This window comes from Corapipo altera, unplaced genomic scaffold (genome assembly GCF_003945725.1).
Source record: "Corapipo altera isolate COAL_440 unplaced genomic scaffold, ASM394572v1 44, whole genome shotgun sequence".
In the NCBI taxonomy this organism is placed as follows: domain Eukaryota; kingdom Metazoa; phylum Chordata; class Aves; order Passeriformes; family Pipridae; genus Corapipo; species Corapipo altera.
In genome coordinates, this window is record NW_020884880.1 from 3,227,060 (window position 1) to 3,249,637 (window position 22,578).

The 22,578-nt window shown below is 37.6% G+C and overlaps 1 protein-coding gene across 5 annotated transcripts in view; it reads left to right on the top strand.

Annotated features, from left to right (window-relative positions):
- The window catches only part of PPP1R9A (protein phosphatase 1 regulatory subunit 9A), a 132,734-nt gene that overhangs the window by 77,607 nt on the left and 32,549 nt on the right, over window positions 1-22,578 (top strand). For all 5 annotated transcript variants that reach the window (XM_027639458.1, XM_027639457.1, XM_027639456.1 and 2 more), the window contains exons 6-7: window positions 13,606-13,741; window positions 22,106-22,261. In XM_027639458.1, coding sequence (XP_027495259.1) covers window positions 13,606-13,741; window positions 22,106-22,261 — 292 coding nt within the window. The remainder of the gene's footprint in view (window positions 1-13,605; window positions 13,742-22,105; window positions 22,262-22,578) is intronic.

Genomic DNA, 22,578 nt, shown 5'->3' on the forward strand with positions numbered 1-22,578 from the left:
CTCTTCCCGTGGGGAGACTGGCCACATTAGTGCCCCAGGGTTGGAGGAGTTAGGTGGTAAGCACTCTGGTACTTGCAGATACCACCTCAGCGCAGAGAAGAGGAGAACACTGAATGCAGTAGTGTTAACAGCTACCAAATTGAGGAAAGCAACGGCCCAGTATTAATTCATTGAGCTACCTAGCTCCTGGCACCATCTCTGGGTTTCTCTCTGCTCCTATACTGTCCCTGTAAAAATCCATAATATAATGAATAGGCTAGAAAATGTAACATACGCTGCAAGTAAAAGTCTGAACTAATGTAAATGCAAAGTTGTAAAATGTCTGTAAATTAATAAGAACATTGTTTGCCTAAAAAATGAACTGGTTTGCCACTTAAACCCCCGTGCAGACACAAAGCTTTTCTGTTTAATAGCTTGTTAATTTCAGTAAAGATTTAACTCTACAAAATAAACCCCAAAATATCTTTGGCATCCTGTAAAGCAACAGCCATTCTGTAGTCACCCTTTGGTTCTCTTTCAAAATCTTCTTTAGGGAATAGAACTGAATTCTTTAATTAATCAGATCAGAGCTGAGTTCTTTTGAACCATGACTAAACTATGTGTGGTAATATATGCAGACCCCCTCAGATGGTGGTGCTATATGTTGGCGTGCACATTTCCACTATAATTCCATGGCTGTTCCTGTACAACGTTAAGAAAACAATGCTGGGATGTGGATTCTGCAAAGAATCTTGGGGGTGGTTGATCAAGGTTTTATTTGAAAGAGGTTATTTAGGAAAAAAAATATTAGAAATTGTAGTGTAATTACAGGTGAATACATTTTTGTGTGACATCTACAGTTTAAGTTACATCAGTGCTATTTCTGCAAAGACTCGCACATGCTATGAGTGTTCCTACTGAGCTAACTATAAAAATGAGTATATACTTTATTAGGTTTTCTGCAGAATTGGGACCTTAAAATATAAAATCCTTATGACAGAGAATAATGTGTTCCTGTGTTTCAGTACACAAAGCAAATGTTATGTATATTTTGTGTTTGATGTTTTAGCTCAAAAGAAAAAAAGAAAGCACTTACATAAAACATATGTATTAGATACATTTATAATCAGCTTAGTTCGTGTAATAATTATTGCATAAGTTACAGAATAGAGTACTTGTTTCCATGGAAAAATAATAGAAGGAAGAAACATAAAACGATTTTCACACAGAACTCCCAGAGTCTTCTCCCGGGAAGTAAATTACAGTGAGACTGGTTGCAATCTAGATCTTTGTTACAAAATAGGGGGCTGTAAAAAGTGTTACTTCACTGCTGTTGAGCTTACATTGTCAAGTGGACTATATATCCTGTGCACTGGGATCATTGGCTTCTGACAGGTCTCATTTATCAAAGAGATATGTGTGTTTCTACATTTTTCCTTGTAAGTAAGCTTAAGATATTGAGCTTTCATGGAAAAAATGACCCAGTGTGTTAGTGTCACAATTAGAAAAAAACCTCTTCATAAAATATGATTCATTTAACAATACAATTTTAAATACAATCTGAGTTGTAATATAAAATAATATTAAATTATGAATAAATAAACCAGATACAAAGTAATCTATATGTACAGTAGAGTACTGTGCTTAGCAGCATCTTACTAATATATATGTCTCTAATTAGAGGAAAAAAATGGGGAGAATGTAGTGCAGCTCCCCCTATTTTTTGTTTCATTTAAAAATTCATGGGGGGAAAAAAACCCTCTGAAACACTGCATTTCTGCTTTATGCAGGGCAGGCAAGAAATGCATGATTTCTTCCCTGGTTTGTGGTAGGCTGGAAGCAAGACTTTACAAGATGGCCAAGCATTGTGTGGCACAGGATCCTGGCTTCTGGTCTGGTCCTGGATAAAGTTCTGCTGTCTGATACTCTGCATTGGTTTTAGCTACTCAAAAGTAAAAATGGTTCCAGAAAGCTGTTTTTTTTAGATTTCAAGATGCTTGGATTTTTGGCTTCAATATAGGTTTGAATATTTTCTTGTAAAGAGAGAGCTAATATTGATGAATTTAGATATGAAAGAAAATGAGGTATTTTTACCTCCCTTACTGTTTTTGTTTTGATGTGTGACAAAAGAGCCTTGCCTGCTGCTTGTTCTGTGGAGAGAACAATTGGTTTCTGACAGATCCTCTTTCCCACTTACAGCTGTATCAGAGCTAGGATCGAGAAGTTCCTCATCTTCACCTTCTTTGGCAGACAGTGCCCACCTCTGCACCTGAATTGCTCCAGAACACTAGGAGCAATTTAAGAGGGTCTTCTGGGGCAAAATCCCTCTCTTGCCCCCAGCTGTCGGCTTCTGCCTGTTGGCAGTGAAGGGAGGGAGTTGCTACTGACCTTTGAGTGCACCATTCCCGTGGCAGCTGCCATTAATGATCTGCGTCGCTGTGGGAGGCTGGAGCAGTGGAAAAGGTTGCTGCTTTAAAAATACCTTCTGCCATTCCTGCAAGGGGTGTCCCTGCTGAACTACAAGTGTGTAGGCAGTGTATAATCTCACACCCCACCTAACTCAAGGCAAGGCAGCTTCATGAATCCTTTCACAGGGGAAATCACATTCATACTTAGTCACATGTCTGCTCTTTAATAGTGTCAGTTTGATGGATTTTATAGAACTGCTTTAGTAAGCATAGTTATCTTTGTGATCATAGCATGCAAAATCTGTGCCTTCTGCCTGGTGTCCTGCACACACAGAGATATGTGTGCATTTCACTGGCATTACTTTACGTTTATAACCCACAGCATTATGCATATGCAATCGTTTTGTCCTTAATCTAGTCAAAGTGCACGCTGGTTTTTGTAGCAGGGTTTATTATGTGAGATCAGTTGTAAAGAAAGGACACAGATGAATAGAATGACATTAAAGCCACTTCTTAATTCTTTGCAATAAATGCAGTCAATACCTCTTCAGAGAGCTTGCGTAATACCAATACTTACTGATTTATTTTTCCCCTTTGAGCCTTCTGAACATTTTGAATGATACTGACAGTGGAAATCGTTGACCTAGAATAGATTTTTACAGTTTTTCTACCAGAAAAAAAATCTATCCAGACTGTCTGTAGCTGACACAGTAAAGAATTTGTGAAAATGAAGACATGGCTTTTACCTTTTGAACTGTTTTAGGTGAGGCTGAGAGGAAAGAAGAGAAAATAAGCATCTGTGATTATTTTATCTACTGTTTGCGGTATTGGACTATCCAGCAGAGTTGTCATACCATAATGGAAGATCACTGACTCAGCCAATTTGGCTTCTCCAGTGATAATAAATTAAATTATTCTTTCTTATAATGTTTTATAGAAAGATAATCAGTACTCACCAGATGTACTCTGATAGCCCATGAGGCAAAGGAAAGAGAGGGAATTCTTTCATAATCCCAGCTGGCAAACAGCTTCTGTTTTTCGGGATGAGAATTAATGTCCTCGTGACTCTAATCTGGCAAATACAGCTATGAATACTGTTTCAATTGATGTAAATATCAAGTCTTCATAATTTTGCTTAGCTATTTAGTTTACTAATATCTCATATTACTGGATTTCAGAATTTGACTATATACAGGAGGGATTTTCCTTTGAAACGTGTGTAGTTTTCAATATTGTTGAGTGTTGACCCTGCTCTAAGATTAATGGATCAGTCAGAGGGCAGTGCCACACTAATACCACTAATTGTTCTGTGCTTCTTTTGACCCCATTTAGGATGTAATCCATGAGCTTGAGGTTTGTGAGTGGTGCCTGCAATCATAAAAGATAGGATAAGGAGACAGCTTGACAGTGGGAATCCTATCCTGTCATGGAGCTTCTCCTTTGTTATTTTGTTTGAATACCATGGACTGTGGTATTGAGTATCAAACCTGAAGTTCTTTGAAGCTGCTTGGGTTATGTTGAGCCTTTGTGATCCCACTCTTTCCCCTGTTTATCATAATGAAAGGGCGCTGGGAGACCCTGCTGTCTTCGCCAGAAAAAGCTCACTCAAAGAGCTGTATCCTTCCAGGGAATTTTATTTTTTTTCTTGAACACTCTCACAAGAAAGAAAATCTAGTTCTTGCATAATGAAGACTTTATTCTTTTATCATACTTACCTAGTCTCTGTCTCTTCTAGAACAAATATGGGAGCTTTCAGTGGGGACTGCACTTCTTTGCCTTATTGGATGCAAAGATTTGTGCTCATGCAGCTCTGGGAAAGGGCAGGATCCCAGGAAAGGAGGAATTGGTTCTGGGAAGCCTTACTGCATTGATAAGTAGAAAGGGTCTTGCGCGAGAGAGTCATTGGAAAATCCCAGTCCTTCCCATGCTGCTTGTATGCTTTTAGCATTATTACTTTCCTCTAAAAGGTTTCTTTAAAGTTAACCAAATTCAGTGTTTTACTGGAGAGGCGAATTTTAAATTCCGTGTCCTCCTTCCGTATCCCGCTGTATGAATGTGACTAAACATTTTCTCAGCTTTCCAAACTGTTGCTAAGCACTGAGCGGATGCTCTCATAGTGTTTTCTGAGTCAGTTCTTGATTTTTTAGGGAACCACGCAGAACCTGTGCAAAACCTCTTTGGTGTCTCATGATTTGTACTGCTCTGAAAGTTATTAATTGTATTAATTCTAGCCTACCGATGATTTTACCTGCTTTTGTTTAATTAAATTCCGCTGAAATGCATCAGTCTTCCCATTTTAAATAATTGGTTAGCCAATTTTGCCATGTTTAATTAATCTTCTAGATCACTGAAGAGTATGTTCTAACAATAGCAGTGTAACTATCAGACCCTGTGGCTTTTCCCTATTAACTATTCTCTGTTCTAATAAAGAATCATCTATTACCATTTTTTTGTTTTTTCTTATCTGGACAGTTTTAATTCAAAGCAGGGTTCTGTCTCAACTTTCAATCCCAGTTCACAGCCTAATTTCTTTATCTCCTGCTGAACTGCAAATGCAATCTTTCAGACAAGTTTTTACTTTTCTTTTATTTAGCTCTTACACAATGAGCAGTTAAAGTGTGAAAAGTGAAAATAATCACTTGTTCATTAACATCAACTTGAAATTCATTTATTCCTTCTTCAGCTAATTCCTCATCCCATCTTGAGCTGATTTTTTTCTGAAAAATACAGTTTCAGAAAGTAGTATTTGTATACCTGCTGTTAGTTTTGTTTGCCATCACAGCATCTGAAAAGGTAATTTATACAGTCGTGTCTTTGCAAGCACTAAGACAGTGTACAGGATGGATGAAATCTACCTCAGGATCTAACCCGCAGCAGTATACCCTGGTGGGAATGCTGTTTGTTGACAGTAGCACTGAACAGCATGGCTTTATTGTTGTAATTCCTTTGCCTAGCTAATAATCTTCTCTTCTTCCAGTGGGCATGCCTGTGCAGATTTTCTTCTGCTCCTTCTAACTTTGCCTGCCTGTGCTCTTACTCTATGAAACAGCTGGGTCCTTTAAACATTTGCAGGCATTCTCCATAATGCAGATCCACATTGTGATAGAGGCAGGACTTCTAATTCCTGGGTAATAAGACAGGACTCAAAAAGCAAAGGATACCACACTCCTATCTGATTCAGAGAGCTGCATTGTGTAATCTGTTTTCTGGCTGAGGGTTGTGGTTTTGTTCTTTTCTTCCTTGTCTGTTTCTTTTTCCTTGAATCCAAGTGCAAGAGCAAAGAAGAGAAAAAGAAAAGGAAAGAAAAGCCCTTTGCCTCTACAATGCTGATTGCTGAGCTGGGACTTCATGCTGAGCTCCTTAAGAAGCCACGTGTGCTTGGTGCACTTTCTGCTTCTTTGATAAACCCAAATTGTGGATCCTACAAAAACTAAATATGTGGTGCTGTGTGCCAAAATAGTGTAAATTTCTCCTGTTTATTCCACTATGGTTATACTAAATATTCCATAATATAAGCTGTTTTCTTTTTGGTCTCTGCAAAGAACTCCTACAAGCGCTGGTAATGACTGTAAGACTACCAGGAGTAGCATGTTGAACTTGAAAAACTACCCATAAGTACTCTGACTCCTTAGCACAGGTGAGGTAAGGCTGCATTCATCACTGCTTAGCTGGTTTATATGCCTTGGCTGTGCTTGTTGTAGTAGGCAGTCTGTGCCTTGAACTGTTCTTCACACTAAGGCCAGCTGGCACCAGAGTGGCCAGTGCTCCTTCCCTTAAAGTTTTGTACCTTTCTGGGCAGGGAGGCTGTATACAAATTGTTCACTGGAAACCCAATCCAAGCTAACTCATAGTCTTTGCTATCTCCTGGGCTTCAGTAGAATATTAATTAACATGGGCCAAACCATTTCAGAGACCCAGTGATTTAATATGATTTTTATATGATAATCAATTACTAGTACTTGGAATCATTCCCTGGCACTGTTTAATTTACTGACATAAACATAGTCCTGTGCCCTGAAATCTTACTAATTTTAATTTTATGGTAAGTTATTTCTTGAAATATTTGCACATTTGGATGGGAAATTATATGTTTGAGTTTGAAATATATATAGAAATCTTTATTTAAAGATTTTGTCTGAATTATAAGCTATCTTGCTAGGTATTGCAGTATTGTTTTTACAATTAAGTGTAACATGAATGAATAAGACTCAGTGGGGCCAGATTTCATTAGGAGCAGCTTTTTTTTTTTGTTTTCCTGGGAAAAGGAACAACTTGACAGGTTTTGAATCACTTTGTCCTCAAATTGGTTGGCTCTAAACATGAACTTCTACCCCTGCAACTGAAATATTATCATATATGTTTATTTAGCTAATTTTTTTACTCTTTCATCCAAGTTACTATGTTGTAGAAGCTCCCACGCAGTTTTGGTACACCTTGATTAATGGGATACAACAATGTGACAGCTGGGCAGAAATATCCACTGTTCATTGTTGCAGGATAACTCACCAAACTACAGGGATGGTGCTGTAGGAGCATTTATTTGGACTGTGCTGTGGGGATGGTCCAGCTTCCCTAGAATCTGGATCACATAATCATCCAGATTAAGGATGTGGCCTGAACCCAGCATCTTACATCTGACCCATCTGACCCATTTTCTTCCTGGATTTCTTCCCTATTGATGTCAGCAAGGGTGAGGGAAGACAGATCTCACCTCAGAAAGCAATCAGGTTTTAGAAACATTCCCAGGTAGTACTTGTACCTTCTGAACAGAGCTGACAGCATTCAGGTATGTTAAAGTATAGATTTACAAATGTGTTTCTTTGAGCTGGCCATTCCCATAAGGATTGTGTGGTGCTGTAGCAAATGCTGATTAAATGATCATCCTGTATTCAAGGAAACCTTTTAAGCAAACACTGTGTTGGGATACAGCCAGGCTGTCTGGGAGAGATGGAATTGATTCTTAACCTCCACTCTCAGTGGAACAGAGCAATGTAAGGACCAGAACCTGGAGAGGTGCCAAAATATTGAATGCCTTGGCTAATTTTTAAGTACTCTTGAGTAAAACTAATGTGTCAGTGAGGCCCTATACTAGAATTGATTTCTGTGGGAATAATTAATCTAAGTGCATTATTATTAGTACGTGGGTTTTTTACATGACTTTCTAATAGTCTGACTCAATATCCATTTAGTGTTGATACTATAATAGCTTATCAGAGGCTTGTATCCAATATGCTCTGGGGACACTGCTGAGGCTTTTCTGGCATGTGAGCTATTACTTTGCTGCTCACCCACCAGCACCACTGATACCATTGCTGGCCTAGAAGGCCAACCAGATCCTGGTTGGCATCAAGGGAGGAATGGCCATCAGGTTGAGGGAGGTTGTTCTGCCCCTCTACTCTGCCCTTGTGAGACCCCACCTGGAATACTGCATCCAGCTCAGGGGTCCCCAGCACAAGAAAGACACAGACCTGTTGGAGCAAGTCCAAGGAGGGCCACAAAGATGATCAGAGGGATTGAGCACCTCTCCTGTGAAGATGGTTTGAGAGTGCTGGCGTTGTTCAGCCTGGAAAAGAGAAGATTCTAGTGAGACCTTATAGTAGCCTTCCAGTACTGAAAATAAAAAATAGGGAGAGTGACTTTTTACACAAACAGATGTAAAGGACAAGGGGGAACAATTTGAAACCAAAAGAGGAGAGATTTAGATTAGATGTTAGGAATAAGTTCTTCACTCAGAGGGTAGTGAGGCACTGGAACAGGTTTCTCAGAGAAGTTGGGGATGACCTGTCCCTGAAGTGTTCAAGGCCAGATTGGATGGGGCCCCAATCTAGTGAAAGGTGTCCCTGCTCATAGTGTGGTCCTTTCCAACCCAAGCTGGTAAGCTGGAGTCACACTGTCTGTCTTTAAATTCAAGGTAGCTTACTTTATCCTGGGTCTGTGGACAAGGATGGAGGCTGCAGAACTTCTGCACAACAGTTCAGTTTACTGGCAACTCTGTCTCTAGGGTCCTTGAAGGCTCTTCCCCAGTGCTGGCTTTACATAGCCAGTATCCAGCACTGGGCATTACACTGTTTGCCCTCTGAGATGTTTCCTATGTATGATAACTTCAGTCATTGCTTCTTTCATTGGCTGATGGTTGTCACTTTGTTGTGTTACTTTGACTGCTGATCTCCAAGCAGAGTTGTTCACGTTTGTTAGTTTTGGGTCACTACCTTCACTCACCTCCAGGCAAACCTTTTTTATTTCCTTCTACCAGTCACCCTCAGTTCCTCTTGGTTCCAGCTAGTAGCTTTAAAGATTGCTGTGCACATGCTTGTCTCTGGTGCAAGGGAGAGCTGGGTGGAGTAGGCACCATTAGCAAGGTTGCAGGTGAGGCTAGAGGGGCTTACAGGCAGAGGTGCTATTCACAGGATCTTCAATAGCCTGGAGGAATGAGCTGACAGAAACATTATGATGGAAGGGCAGATGTCAGTCCTGTGTCTGAGGCAGCATATCCCTGTGTGACACTGTGAGCTAGAGAGCAGCTGTGCAGGCAACACCCTGAGAAGAGGTGGAAAGAACCATCTTCAGTCTAAAGAAAAGAAAGAGATGCCAGGCATCTTACTGGTGTCTCAGCTACCTTCCAGGAGGTAAAAAGGGTAAACCCAGGTTCTTTGTACTCTCAGTACAGGGACAGGATAACAGGCAATGAACAGAAGTTGCAGCAGGGGTGATTCTGCTCAAGGTCACGACGAAGTTAGCCTTGCTTTGAAGTCAAGGGCTTAGGGTAGACCAGAGTTTCCTTCCAACCTAAATTATTCAATGATAGGAAGGGTCTTTATGAGTTTTAGATCATTTTATCTGAAAAATTGTAGTGGAAGCTCACAGGCTGCGAATTCCTTTTGTGTAGTCAGTGACTTCTGCAGTTGAGACTGCTGTTTAAGAGGGGTTGGTCTTGTTCATGAAACCCAGAAAAATTGCAGCTTGTGTTGCTATGACTAAATAAAACTGCCTTCTTAACACAGTTCACACTCCTTTTAGCACTTTGGATTAATTATATGGCTGTTATCGTAATGGAAGCAGCCAGAGTAGGTAATTGAAGACATCTTGAAATAAATGAGATAAATGGTAGCAGAAGCAGCATCAGAGGAAAACCATTTTTAAAACCATTTTTAAAATCATAGATTGGTTTGTATTGGAAGGCACCTTAAAGATCATCTAGTTCCAACTCCCCTGCCATGGACAGGGACACCTTCCACTTAAGCAGGTTACTCAAAGCCCCATCCAACCTGGCTTTGAACACTTCCAGGCATCCAACTGTTAAACTCCCCCAAATACAATGAATTTTACTGTATATTTTTATTGACCACGCTGTATTTTAGAAAGGCAAACCCCCTATTCTTTATTTCTTAGAATGAGTTCACTCTATTCTTACATAATTTTTGTTGAATTTAAGGGAACCATGCTAAATTATTTTTAACTAAACAGTTAATGCCTAAAGTATTTTTAGGACGAATCATTAACCCAGGTCACCAAAAATCTGTGCTGCAGAACTTCAGTTTTCCATCACAGATTTGGTGCCTTCACAATTTTTTTTAGTACCAAAGTTATTTTCAAAGTGGAAATATTTTTTATTTAATCCTTGTAATAATGTTTCTGATTCCCGTAGTTGGTAAAAAACACAATAAGTTATCTACTGTTATTTCAAGAAGCACAGGTCTGCAGATCCTCATTTAATAAAAGCTAGAAATATGCAGAAAGCTATGTATCAGGTGTGCTGTAAAATATTTAAATCATGGATTTCAGGAGATGTAGGAGTTGCTGACAGTTTCACTAGAATGCTTTTCGTAACCACCACTACTGTAATTAATTTTCAATTTCTCAAGGTACTTCATTGTTTTAGATGTTCTTAAATCCAAGATATAGTCAAATATTAATTATATTCCTGTCTCTGTCCCTGTTTATTTTAACCACAAACACAAAGAATATTTCACAGCTGGTAATTCAACTAAATTCCGTGTAGCTCTGAATATCAAGGTCAGTTCATGCCCTGCTTCTCTCTCCTCTCTCTTTCTTTTTTGCTCACATAAGAAACAATCAGTAAGGATCTGAGACTTAGTACAGTGATGGGAGTATCACAGATTCACTGGGTTTTATTTTACATTTGCTGGCTTTAATAATTAAGGGGAATATTATTGTGGTGTGGTTTAAAGGCTTTAAAACCCTCATTTATCTCATATCCAGAAACATAACCATCATCATAAATATATTACTGTTGATAGAATTTATAGTTCTTTCTTATAATACTTTTGGCCCTTGAGACTAATTAATCAAGTCTGAAATGCATGTGCTTAATTTTGGTGGCAAGAGTGATTCGAAAAATATAATTAGCCACTTTGTTGAAGTGTGCGTGTTATGGTTCAGTGACTAATTTTCTGGTCAATGAATCACAACCTTATGTCTCTTTCTCATATTTAAACACTTCAGATTATGATAGTTCTTGTATTTAAAGCCATTCTATGCATAAAGATCTAATTCAGGTTTAGAGTTTTAATAACTGCCTTTGCTTCATGGTTTTCTAAGAGAGTAATATTTATTCATCTGTCTTTAAATTTAAACTTTATGGCTTATCTTGGTTACAAGTTAATTATATGCATCATGGTATTCTAAAGGTCATGGAATGTAACATGACAATAGGTTTAGTTTACTTGGTAAAAGCTGTAATTGCTGGCAACATAGTATTTATTCCATTTTACAAATTTACAGTTCTTTATCTAGAACTGACATCAATCATAGATTGAATGCTTCTAAAAATTTATTTTCAGACACTTTGGAAATGTATTACTCTAAAGCAGTAAATCGTATGAAGATAAAACATTCCTTATGTATTTCTGTTTTGGAAAACGTTTGCTTTAAACTTTGTCATTGCTTGGAGGCTTTTATTAATGTATCATATAACAGCTTCATGTATCACTGAGGAACTTCATTTTGACATGTGATTCCAGCCTTGAAAATCACATCACTGTGAACTCTTAAGTGGCTTTGGCATGAGAAGAAAAATTCAATTAATAAGGTTTTTACATCCTACCTAAATTTGTCTGTATGAAAAAATAATTACATTACAGTTGAATGTGTCAAAACCACTCCTGAATAATCGGGAGTTACCAGACTTGAGATGCCTTACGTATTGTCTGTTCGAAGTTTTCAGTGTACAAAAATTATTATATGAGGTATTTAGAGTCCCTTTCCAAGGGAGGGGTATTATCAGGCAGAGGGCCGGAGGGAATACAATATTTGCATCACTTTGCGTGGTTCCCTAATTTGCCACATTGGTGATCTCCCTTGTGTTTACAAACGGGGTGCTCTCTCTACTATGTGTAAGTAATATACTCATGCGAAATGTTGCTTAAAATGTTTGTTTAAAATAGAAGTTATTTTTTTCCCTTTTTACTTTTAATTTGTTTTTACATTAGAGAAGGCAAACACATAGCAAATATGGGTTAAATCATTTTTACCTTATGTAGTAATACCCAAAGTTCATTGTTCCTCCCAGTTGAGTCTGAATACAACTGGTTTAATCTTTGTAATACTTGGCTCTAAAATTAAAAATCAGAGGAAACAGGATCTGTCTATGAGTCAGTATGCAGAACAGATGAAGTGTAAGGGCCATGAAGAAACATTCTTTTTCTTTCAGCCCAACATCTTAATCATTACTGAGAACTAACGTCATATTTTGTAATAATGGGATATGAGTGCCAAATTGTGATCTGTTTTGATAAGGATTAAAATGCTGATGTTATTGTCTTGATTTTGTTCCAGTTTCTGCTGTATTTTCTATTAATGTTTTTAAACTAACGCACTTTCTTGACAATTATTTTCAGAGCACCTTGTGTCATTATTTCCAAGGTAGTCACTCATTCTCACCTTTCTTATCCTTTTGGAAGAAAGTACTGACTCGGATGTTTTGATGATGTTGAAATAATCTCCAAATTGTAGTCCTTTCTGTATGCCTGACTTCATAGAGTCTGAAAAATTGTTTGGCTTAGGAAATGGACCCAGGGTCATCCATTCATGAGAAGCTGGATGACAAATCCCAAGGGCTTTTAACAGTGATAGGCAGTACTAATGAAAAGAATTTTCATACATGGGATATAATGCACATTTTGGCCTCTCCTCCAAATAATAAATTAATCATTTGAGCCAAATGTTGTGGAAACAAGTAATTTACCATATGCAGTATCTCAGTGTCACCTTATTGTGCTTTTCAGCTCCACATAATACTTCTTTCATCTGTAATTACCCAGTTGTCTTTCTAGCCTGCTAAGAAAATATTCCTTCAGCTTGACATCTTTAAAGTGTGCTTTTATTCAGTTGTTTATAGTGTGTTGGTTCTGTGTAATGGGTGTTTATCATTAGTTCTATAGATAGCAATATATCTAATTATGGTTATGCCGCTGTGCTGAAAAAAAAAGTTACAGTCCAAACCAATTCTGAGTTCCAGTTGCAGAAAGCAGGATTAGGAAGCAGTTTTGTAAGTCTCAACCAAGAAAGAGGCACTTCCCTTGTCTTTTGTTAGGCCAAAGAAATGTGCTCCCAATGTTCAGCAGTAGCTAACAGTGGAGAAAAACATTCCTTAGCAACAGAAGTTCATGAAATAAAAGAAAAATTTAAATGCGGCTTAAAATTATGGAAGTAGCATCTGTCAGATTTAAAAATGTGAAAATAGGTTCTCTTTTATAAACAGGAGGAAGACAAATATAAAAGCTCAGAAATAGAAGATAAATTCTAAGTCAAGGTGGAAAAGTTACTCTGGTGTACGTACCTTTCACTATAAGCTGGCAGAAGTGCGCCTTGTGCTGTTACTGCGCATCTCTAAGAGTCTGGTCTAATGCAACCTTCTGGGAAATACATGGCTCTAAAGGGAATGGAAGTGATGATACTTTTTTAAAAAAAATTGTTCTGCTCTAGGTCTGTGTCTGTAACTATTGAAGTTTGGAGTGAAGGCTTTAGTGGTCGCTTCTGTTTTCCCCTTTCTGTCATGTGGCCAGACCCGTCATGGTCTGATCACTCCTAGTCCTGCACGCAGTGCCCTTCTGACAAATATCATCCATAGAACATATTTGAAACAATCACAGCTACATATCTTTGGAGAAAAAGGCTACCCTCTGTACTAGACACAGCTAAAATGGTAGAACTTTGGTAAACAATAGGAGTAATATTTTTTCACTAATTTTTTGTATAGGTTTGTAATTGGACGAGAAAAACCGGGACAAGTGAGTGAGGTTGCGCAGCTGATTAGCCAAACTCTAGAACAAGAACGCCGCCAGAGAGAGCTGCTGGAGCAGCATTATGCACAGTATGATGCAGATGATGATGAGGTAACAGAATGACTAGCGTTTCACTATTTGGTGTTTTTTAATGTTCCATTTTCTATTCCTAATTCCTTCTTTTTAATTATCGCTTAGAGGTCAGCTTCTGGACCTCTCCATTACCTTTGCTGCTGATTTTCACAGATCGATGATGAATCTTATTTGAAGAACAAAGTTACAGGAAAGCTTTTCACCATGGATTTAATGTTTTGTTCCAGAAGAGCATGTAACAAATTGGTTGATGCTTCTCTAATCACTGCTCTTCCTCTGAAAGCATATACCTTTCTGAAATAAGGGAATAAAGTTTGTTTAGTTGTGCACTCAAACATTAGATTTTTGTGAAAACTGGTAGAAGTTACCTTCTGACTTTTAGAGGGGTTGAGGAAGTTTTAGACCTTTTTTTTGTTTTTCTGGAAGAGCTGATGTTCTTAATTCAGAAAGTTTTCTGAAAATTCTGGCTAAGACCCCTCCTTCCACACACTGTTTTTTGTTTCTATTTGAACAGATATTCCACAGGATAGAGAATTAATCTAGCTTGTCCGAAGTCTAGATTCATGTTCACAATTAGTACCTGATGTCCCAATACAGTGGTTTTGTAACTAACAACTTATGCAGTAGATTTTCCATAGTTTCTTTGCATTCTCTTAAAATTCCTAATATGCTAAATACCAAGATACTTGGAAAGATTAGTAAGAGAGCTTTTTCAGAGACTACTGTCTGTGTTACTTCCTAAATTAGCTGTTGGGTTAAGGTAAAAGGCAGTTGTTGCAACAAACTGCTTCCATATAGCCTAAGCATACTGCCATCATTTCATATCATCTTGAATAATATTATTTGAAATGTCAGATTCCACGTACTAGTGTGTTTTTGTCCTGGGCCAGATTTTTTATTATATTTGTGTAAGGAAACCATAGAGAAGGGGAAATGCATGCCATGCATTTATTTCAGTTTAGTTTTTCTTTTTAGAAAAGAAATACTCTTGATATAAAATCAGGATACACTTGGATTTTGAAACATGCTGTTAAACTAGCAATAGGTCAGAACAATCAGAAGTGTCCCAACAGACTAAGTAAAAATCCTGTCTAGCCCCAGTAATGCTTTCACTTACTTTAATTTCCACTGATATTAAAAATATTTTAGTATGTTTTAAAATTAATCATGTCACAGGGACATATTTAACTCTTCTAGATAAAACTGTACTCGTCAATATACATACATATGTATATGTGCCTGTGTGAGGCCACAATGGCTGGAAAATCCATATCCTCTCTGTTCACTCCTCAAACTACAGAAACATGCAAGTCTTCTAACTTCTATTTAGTCTAGAATTAAATTCAAGATAAGTTTCTTGAAGCAGCTCTATTATCTCCTCAAAAATAAAATGGAGACAACTAGCCTTTGGAGTAAGACTTACCATAACTCATCACAGCGTGCTAGAGATGTCAGGGTTCGAAGACCTGTGATACCATCTTATTGTGAACATAGTCTGATAGCTTTCATATTGGCAAGAGAGGTGTGTCCCAAGTGCCTGATGATCAGATCTTTCTTGGTTTGCGGGTGTGGGGCTGAAGGCAGACCTGTGTGAGTAATTGATGTGTCACACCTTTTATATATAGGATGCATCCACCTGTAAAAAAACTGAAAGGTTTGTGTTTCTTACCTTCATGCACCATACAGGTGGTGTTACTCAAGATCAGGCAAAAAAACCCTGTAGTTAAAACCATATAGGTCAATACTGATCCTGGAAGTACTTCAGCCTTCGATAGGGATTGTTGCTGTGAGGATGCTTATGGTGACACTGTCATACTGATGACCACGCAAGTGTTTCTCAGTACAATAGTGAAAGAGGACAAGGATGAGTAGGCATGAGTAGGTCTCAGGTACCTTTTGTGATGTGTCTTGTTGTCCTTCAGTTCAGTGGTTATGAACTCTCAAGTCCTGTTCACTGCATACATTTTTAACACGAAAATACTAGATGCAGAAAGTGTTTTCTACTGGTAGAGTCTTTGCATCATAGAGAGTTTTTCCCTGATTTTTTTCTAATTAAGAGAGTTAAAGGTATCTTCTCTTATTGTAGCACTACACTGAGGATGATGACCATCTCTGTGACCGTGACATGTGCTTTTTGAGCGTTAATGTTTGCAGTGCAAAATGACTTTTGTGCAGTATATGAGGAAAGGAGGAAAAAGAAAGGAAAAGACATCTAGCAGGGGAGATCCAAATGATCTCATCAATGATTACTTTTGGAAGAAGGAATTAAGTCTGAGAACAAATCAAGTACTTGAGTTCTTAAAAACTGCATTGGGATCATTGAAGGTTGTATCCTTTTCCTACTAGATGCCATATATATATTTGAGATTATATATTTGGGAGGCGGTGGTAAACATTATCAGAATAGCTGCTGGGGTTTAGTTACTAAGGTATGCAATGCAGTGTGTTTCCTTTCTTAATTAAGAGACTTACCAGAAATAGATTTTACTGGAAACCTGCAGTAATCCTGAATATTATTATTTTTTTTAATCACCTGACTATGCCATCCAAGTGAACTCATGCAACTTGTACCGTTCCCACACAACTGACATGAAGTTAGCTATGATCTAATGCACGTTAGCCACAGTTCAAAGATATTTTTGGTCATCACAGGCACTTCTGCTCCATTTACTGTCAAATGTGAGTATTACTACTTTGAGCTTACCTTGCTCTCTGAGGACAAATATGGCTGGGTTTATGTTGCTCTATGCGACACCACTCCCAGCACTGCATTCTTTGTCTCTGGTAAGGAGGGCTTCTTTTGGGCAAGAAAATTTCAGTTTACACTGTCTGAATGAATGTTTACAAATGTACAAAAAACCCTACCCTTTTGAGTCCATTTCATCAAATTGTGATTCTGACTGCATGGAGTTCAGGAGTATTTGGATTGCCAGTGTAAGAAGTTTTGCATTGAGGTGGCACGGAATTATACAGGATTTGCTCAGTCCTAGAGCTGTCAAACCAACCTATTAATTTTCATACAGGCCTTAAAATATGGTAAATGGATCTCCAGGTACAGTGCTGCATAAATAAACAAGAAAATTATTTTTATTCAGCCCTCCTTTGAGGCTGCCAAATGCTGAGGCTCAGAGACTTTACTACAAGGACAGCAATAACCTATCTGTTTTCCGGAGCAGGAAATAAGTGATCGGTGTTTGAGTCCTGGAGTCACTGCACATGACTCTGCTAGAGCTGGTCAAATCACAGGAAGAGAGTATGTGTCAGGCATGTACAAGTTCTGGTGTTTTATCTTGCTGTGCCACCAGCTGGCTGAATTTGCTCTGTTTTGAAACTGCTGACAGTCTTCGTAGCCCAAGGAGCATCTAGGTATTTTAGAATAATCCAAGTTCCTTAAAAAAAGCAGCATTTTGCGATAGTTTTGGTTTTTTGCCAGCCAGTCGACTTGAGTTAGATACTAAATTTAGAGACACATGTTAGCCTGCTGTAACTTCTCATTCCATTGCCTTGCAGAAGTGTTACATGACAGTCATTTTTCGGCAAAGATTCACACTAATAGGCATAACGTTTCTAAAATATATATCATTTACTGTATAAATAAGACTGAAGAAAACATAACTTACTGTATAAATGCCCTGGATTCCTGCATTTGAGAACCTGCTGTTACCATGGGCTGCAGGTTGTCACAGGATTGTAGGATGCTTTCAGATGCTGCTTCATTAAAGTTTTTGCATGGAAACTCAAAAACCTTGTGCAGAACTGATGAACACTAAAAGAAAAGTGATGCTCACAATGGGATCTGTGCCAAGACTAGCAGGATAAATGTGCAGTAGCTTACAATTTGTTGTTAAGCTCCCATGAACCAGTAGTACCAGTTATTTCTTGACTATGATGTATGGTAGGCACCGTTGGCATTTCTTGATGAGTCTGTGCTAACTGCTATAAAGTTGGGAGAGTATGTTGCCTCTAGATAGCCTGTTGCAGAGTTTATTCATCACTAGTTTGTCTAGCTTCCTAAAGTCCCATATCCTTTTGATTTGTTGTATCCTGTCAGAAAATAAAGCTCAAAGGCTTTGAAGTAGGCACTGTCTTTGTATTTCCTACTTAGTGTGCTAAGTATGACCTGAATCTGTATCCTTGACTAAACCCTTTTGAATTCCTTGTGTTAACACAGTGTTCTGTGCACGTGAGTCAAATTCTGACATTTCTTGGAATTTTAATTTGAACTTGGCATAATCTTCTTCATATTCTGCAGTGAGCGACAAAATTACATAGAGCAGATGACCTGTTCCCTTGAAGGCTGCATATGGTGATGCAGAATGTGAAATTAATAAGATATTGCAGAATTCTGTTCACTGGCCACGGACAAGTAGTTTAATGCAAGTGGTGTTTGAATATATTTTAATATCATTAATAGTCATATGAATATTTTTTTCTTTTTAAATTTTCATTCATCAGGACATTCTGAGAGCAAAGCAACATTGGAACCATTGAAGCAAATCTTGACACATGCAGAAAGAAAAATGTTGCAGTGTGCTTGAATGTTTAATACCCAAAGAATACATTTGCTAAACCAGATCTTTCAGAGAGTACGTTTTTTCCAACATCATTAATATGACACATTCCCATAAAAGCAATGATTAAACTATACCATTATATTTTTCTTCGCTCTTTTGGAAGCATTAAGTATGAGCCATCAAAAAAAGTCAAATTAAGAGATGGGCTTGAGTTATTTTTATAGTTCACTGATTGCGGGAGAGTTTCAGCAGGAACAAAGATGTAGCTTGATGCAGCCTTTGTTATGGTGATTTGAGGAAGGTCTGTCTGCATTATCCTGGCTGGTGCTGCTGCTCCTTCTTTCTGCTTGAGAGTGTTAGGCCCATTTCAGGAATTTACAAGGCAGTTAAACAATGCACCCAACACATTTTCCATGTACAAGTGGAAAATTGGAGCTCATATTGATAATTTCATGCTATTAGCTGTGATAGCATATAGCAAAATGGAATGGCTAGTATCAGAACCTATTGCTTTGGATGGTATAAACTTAAGCCCTAGGTGCTACTGAAATGAGGAATAGGGCTTTTGCATGGATGAATTTTGCTCAGCAGCACAGAATGAAGAGTCCGAGATTTTCCTTCAAGATCATGTAAGTTTTCATTGACTATTGAATAAAAAAATACTATTATTGTTGTCAACTAAGAAAACAAAATGTATTGCAGGAAACCTCAGGGAGTTACAATAACAACTGTTCTCTTATAGGACTTTGTTATTTTGAAGTAATACAAATTTTTTCTGTGCCTTGCTGCTTCTTGTAAAATACTGAATTTCCCATTCCAGCTTACTGACACTGTCTGAACAACCTTCTGGTAGTTTCACATGAAATAAAAGTCAGCAGAGATAGTTTTTTTCGGGGAAAGTATGTTCCATGTAGTTCACGATGTATATTTTCTTAATGTGCACATTGGTTCTTTTGAACCTGTAATTTGTTTTTCATGTGAGTGTAAGATGAAGTCCCTTCCTTTTGAAGATGAAAACAAAAGTCTCATTTATTTCTGTGTTCTGTAATGTGTGTGTGTCATCCTGTTGTAGTGTTTACCTGAGTGGTGCTTTGCTTTGACAAGTACTTTTTTCATTAATTGAAGCAAAAATGACTGTGCTCATTGACACTCATTATGTACAATTTGAAGCAAGATTTTCCTTTGTGTTCATTTTTAACTGCCTCATGTTCCTCTTCAAACACTCAGGCTCCTGAGGCTAGTAGAATATTGCCTGCTCTTGAATTTTTTCCCTATAATTTAGTCCTTCATGTGTGTTCATTTTTCTTTTTGTATTCAGTAATTCTTTTTAGTTTAAGTCTTTGGAGAAATCAGTTTTAACTAATTTCATTTGTTTTATTATTTTACCAAAATCGATAAATGTGATTTGGATTTTGCATTAAATTAATAATTCTTTAAAACACACATATAGCTGAGCTAGATCTGGGTTCCTTTATGTAAATAGGGCATGAGTTTGCTGGTTAACGATCCTGTTTCCGCCTCCTCTTTGCATGCTTCAGAGATTTCCTTGCTACTGCTAATGGACCTGCCAAGATGTTTTTTTGCACTTAGAAACTATAGTTGTGTATTACCTTAGAGATTTTTTAGGGATAATAACTGCAGAATCAATAGTCCATGGACTGTTAATATTTTGTCCACACAATAATTCATTTCACTGAAATTTCGCTCGGATTTTAAGAGTTAGTTGTTCTGCTTCTGGTTGCCCTGATAGTATGTAAAGGTAGTGTTATGCTCCTGAAAAAAACCAGGAGAGTTAGTAGTCAAATTTTCTGTTTAGAAGGAACTGCAGGTAGCCACAGGGAATAAAACAGAAACAGAAGTTACTACAGCTGTAGTGTGACAGAAGATTTTTGTGTGTGTGTATGATATCTAGACATACAGAATGCTAAATTTAATTTCAGGTGTTTTTTTGTTTAGTTGTAATCCTTACATGCCTGAAAACTCCAGTGAGATGGATTATGAAAACTCCAGTGAGATGGATTATGTCATTTTTTGCTTCTGTTTTAAGAAGCAAAACCAGCTGTTAACCTTTTTTGTTGAAGACTACTGTGATTCTTAGTCATATATTCTTAGTACATATGAAGTGTATAAAATAGGTGGATACTTTTTGTTTCATTGGAGAGTATGTTACTATTTACTGAAGTCGAGATAGTTCACCTGAAAAGTGCCTCACTTAACAGTGATGTTTAAATATGGATGGGTTGTGCCTGTTGGTGACTTACCTTCTTTTTGGTAGTTCTTTTACTGTCAGAAAATGTTACTGAATAATGTTATGCCTTCTATGTGTTCTGACTTACTTTATTTTTTAAAAACTTTAATGGTTTTTAAAAAAAAAAAAGAATATAGATTTTTCATGATCTTTAGAGGTCCATCCTAACTCAAACTATTCTATGATTCTTCCTGCTACTTCTCAAAGAAATGGTAATATTTTATTGTGGGTTTATCACCTTGTTGTTGGATGCATACATGTGTCTTTTCTGTCTGTGTGTACTTGTGCACCTGGATTTAACATGCTTCCATGCACTGCTTTTTAGTTGAGAGAGATTCACATAAGCCTTAACAAAAGTGGGAAACTAAACTAAGGTAGGATCTGGGATTTGAACTGGTTTTGAAAGTTGAATTTTTACCTGTTGTTTTGAGAAGTCCTTTTGTCAAAAAAATTTACAATAATAGACAATTTTAGCACTACAGGGAATATATTTCTGATAATAATATTATGTTTCTTCATATAAGGAACTGAAAGCTCATGAACAAAAACTTGAGTAGTTCTGTCAAAATTTTGGTGGTCTTACTGTATAAACGTAAGAAGGACTGCACCCCTTCCCCCACACCTCCTTTTCCATGTATTTATTGAGTCCCAAGCTTTATAAATCCAGATGTGGCCCTGGGGGAAGTGTGTGCTTTATAACATGTTTGCATAGTCATTTGCACAGCCAGCAGACTATTTGTGATCCATAGGCGATGCGCTCCAGCTTCCAGAGGGAGCCCCACGGAAGCAAGGTGGTACCACCTGCCTTAGATATGGGGAGAGATGAGCACAGGAATACGTGCAAGAGGTTGTCTAGGCAACTTGGGGTTCAATATTGCAAGCCTTTTCAATATTGTTTTGTTTTATTTTGTTTACTCTTGAGATACTGATTGCAGCTTATGATTTTTTAAAATTCTGTTTTATCAGCAAATTGTACGCAGGTCATGGTTTACCAGCTCAAGAAAAACCCACCTTTTCTGTTTAAAACTAGCTCAAAGCAGCTCCTTATTCAGGATGAGCTCTGATTTCAGTCTCTGAACTTGTCTGTAACACTCAGTTTCTTTTTCCTACTGTTGTCTTTCTGTGTGGATGTGACTTTTCTATCATTAATTTGTTTGTAAAGAACAAACCAATGAATTTTCAAATTCACCATGGAATATCACTGGAGAATTACTTCCTCCAGTTGACTTTACCAAAGACCAGTCAAGATCCTGTTGGTCCTATTGTTTTATTTCTGTTTGGAAAAGATTTCTTGTTAAATCTGAAATAAATTTGGAGGGTTCTTCCTATGGAAAAGAGGTCTCACTTGGAAAGTGAAAACATTGAAATACAGAACCAGTAATGCTTAAGAACTAAATTCTTATTGCTTAAGACACTATTTTCTCTCTTAATGTACCGAAATACTACTGTGGAGTTCTATTTTGTCTCGTAGAATTCATAAGTACTGGGGTTATAGTCAATGAAAAAGATAACCTTTATTGTATGCAGAATTCTGGCTTTGCACAGTAGCTTAATTATTCTTTGAACAGTCTCTGCCTAATTAGAGGATAACTGGAATTTCTTAAATGCTATGAAATTAAGACAGGGGAATATGCTACAGATGAAGAAGATGAAGACATGGGACCTGTCCTTCCAGGAGGTGACATGGCTATTGAAGTGTTCGATCTCCCTGAAAATGATGAAATGTTCTCCCCTAGTGATGTGGACACCAGCAAACTTGCTCATAAATTCAAAGAGGTACGTTACAGGTCAGAAAATACTCCTGAAATACCACACTGAATTACGTTTCTAGTCATCTCATTGCTCAGAGCTTGTTTTTTCTCTTCAAAACTAGAGTTGATTTCTAACTATTTGTATCCCAGTACTTCTGAACTACTCAAAATTTCTACTTAAAAGAAGTGGAACTATTCTTTGGAGTTGTTTTGGCATCAGCTTTAAGGTGACTGTTGTACTGGTGTGGATAAATTTATAAATTAACTTTTTAGTACAGAAGTTATTCTGTCTTGGCACTTAGTTTGACAAGGAAGAAAAAGTGCAAGTTAATTCATTACTAG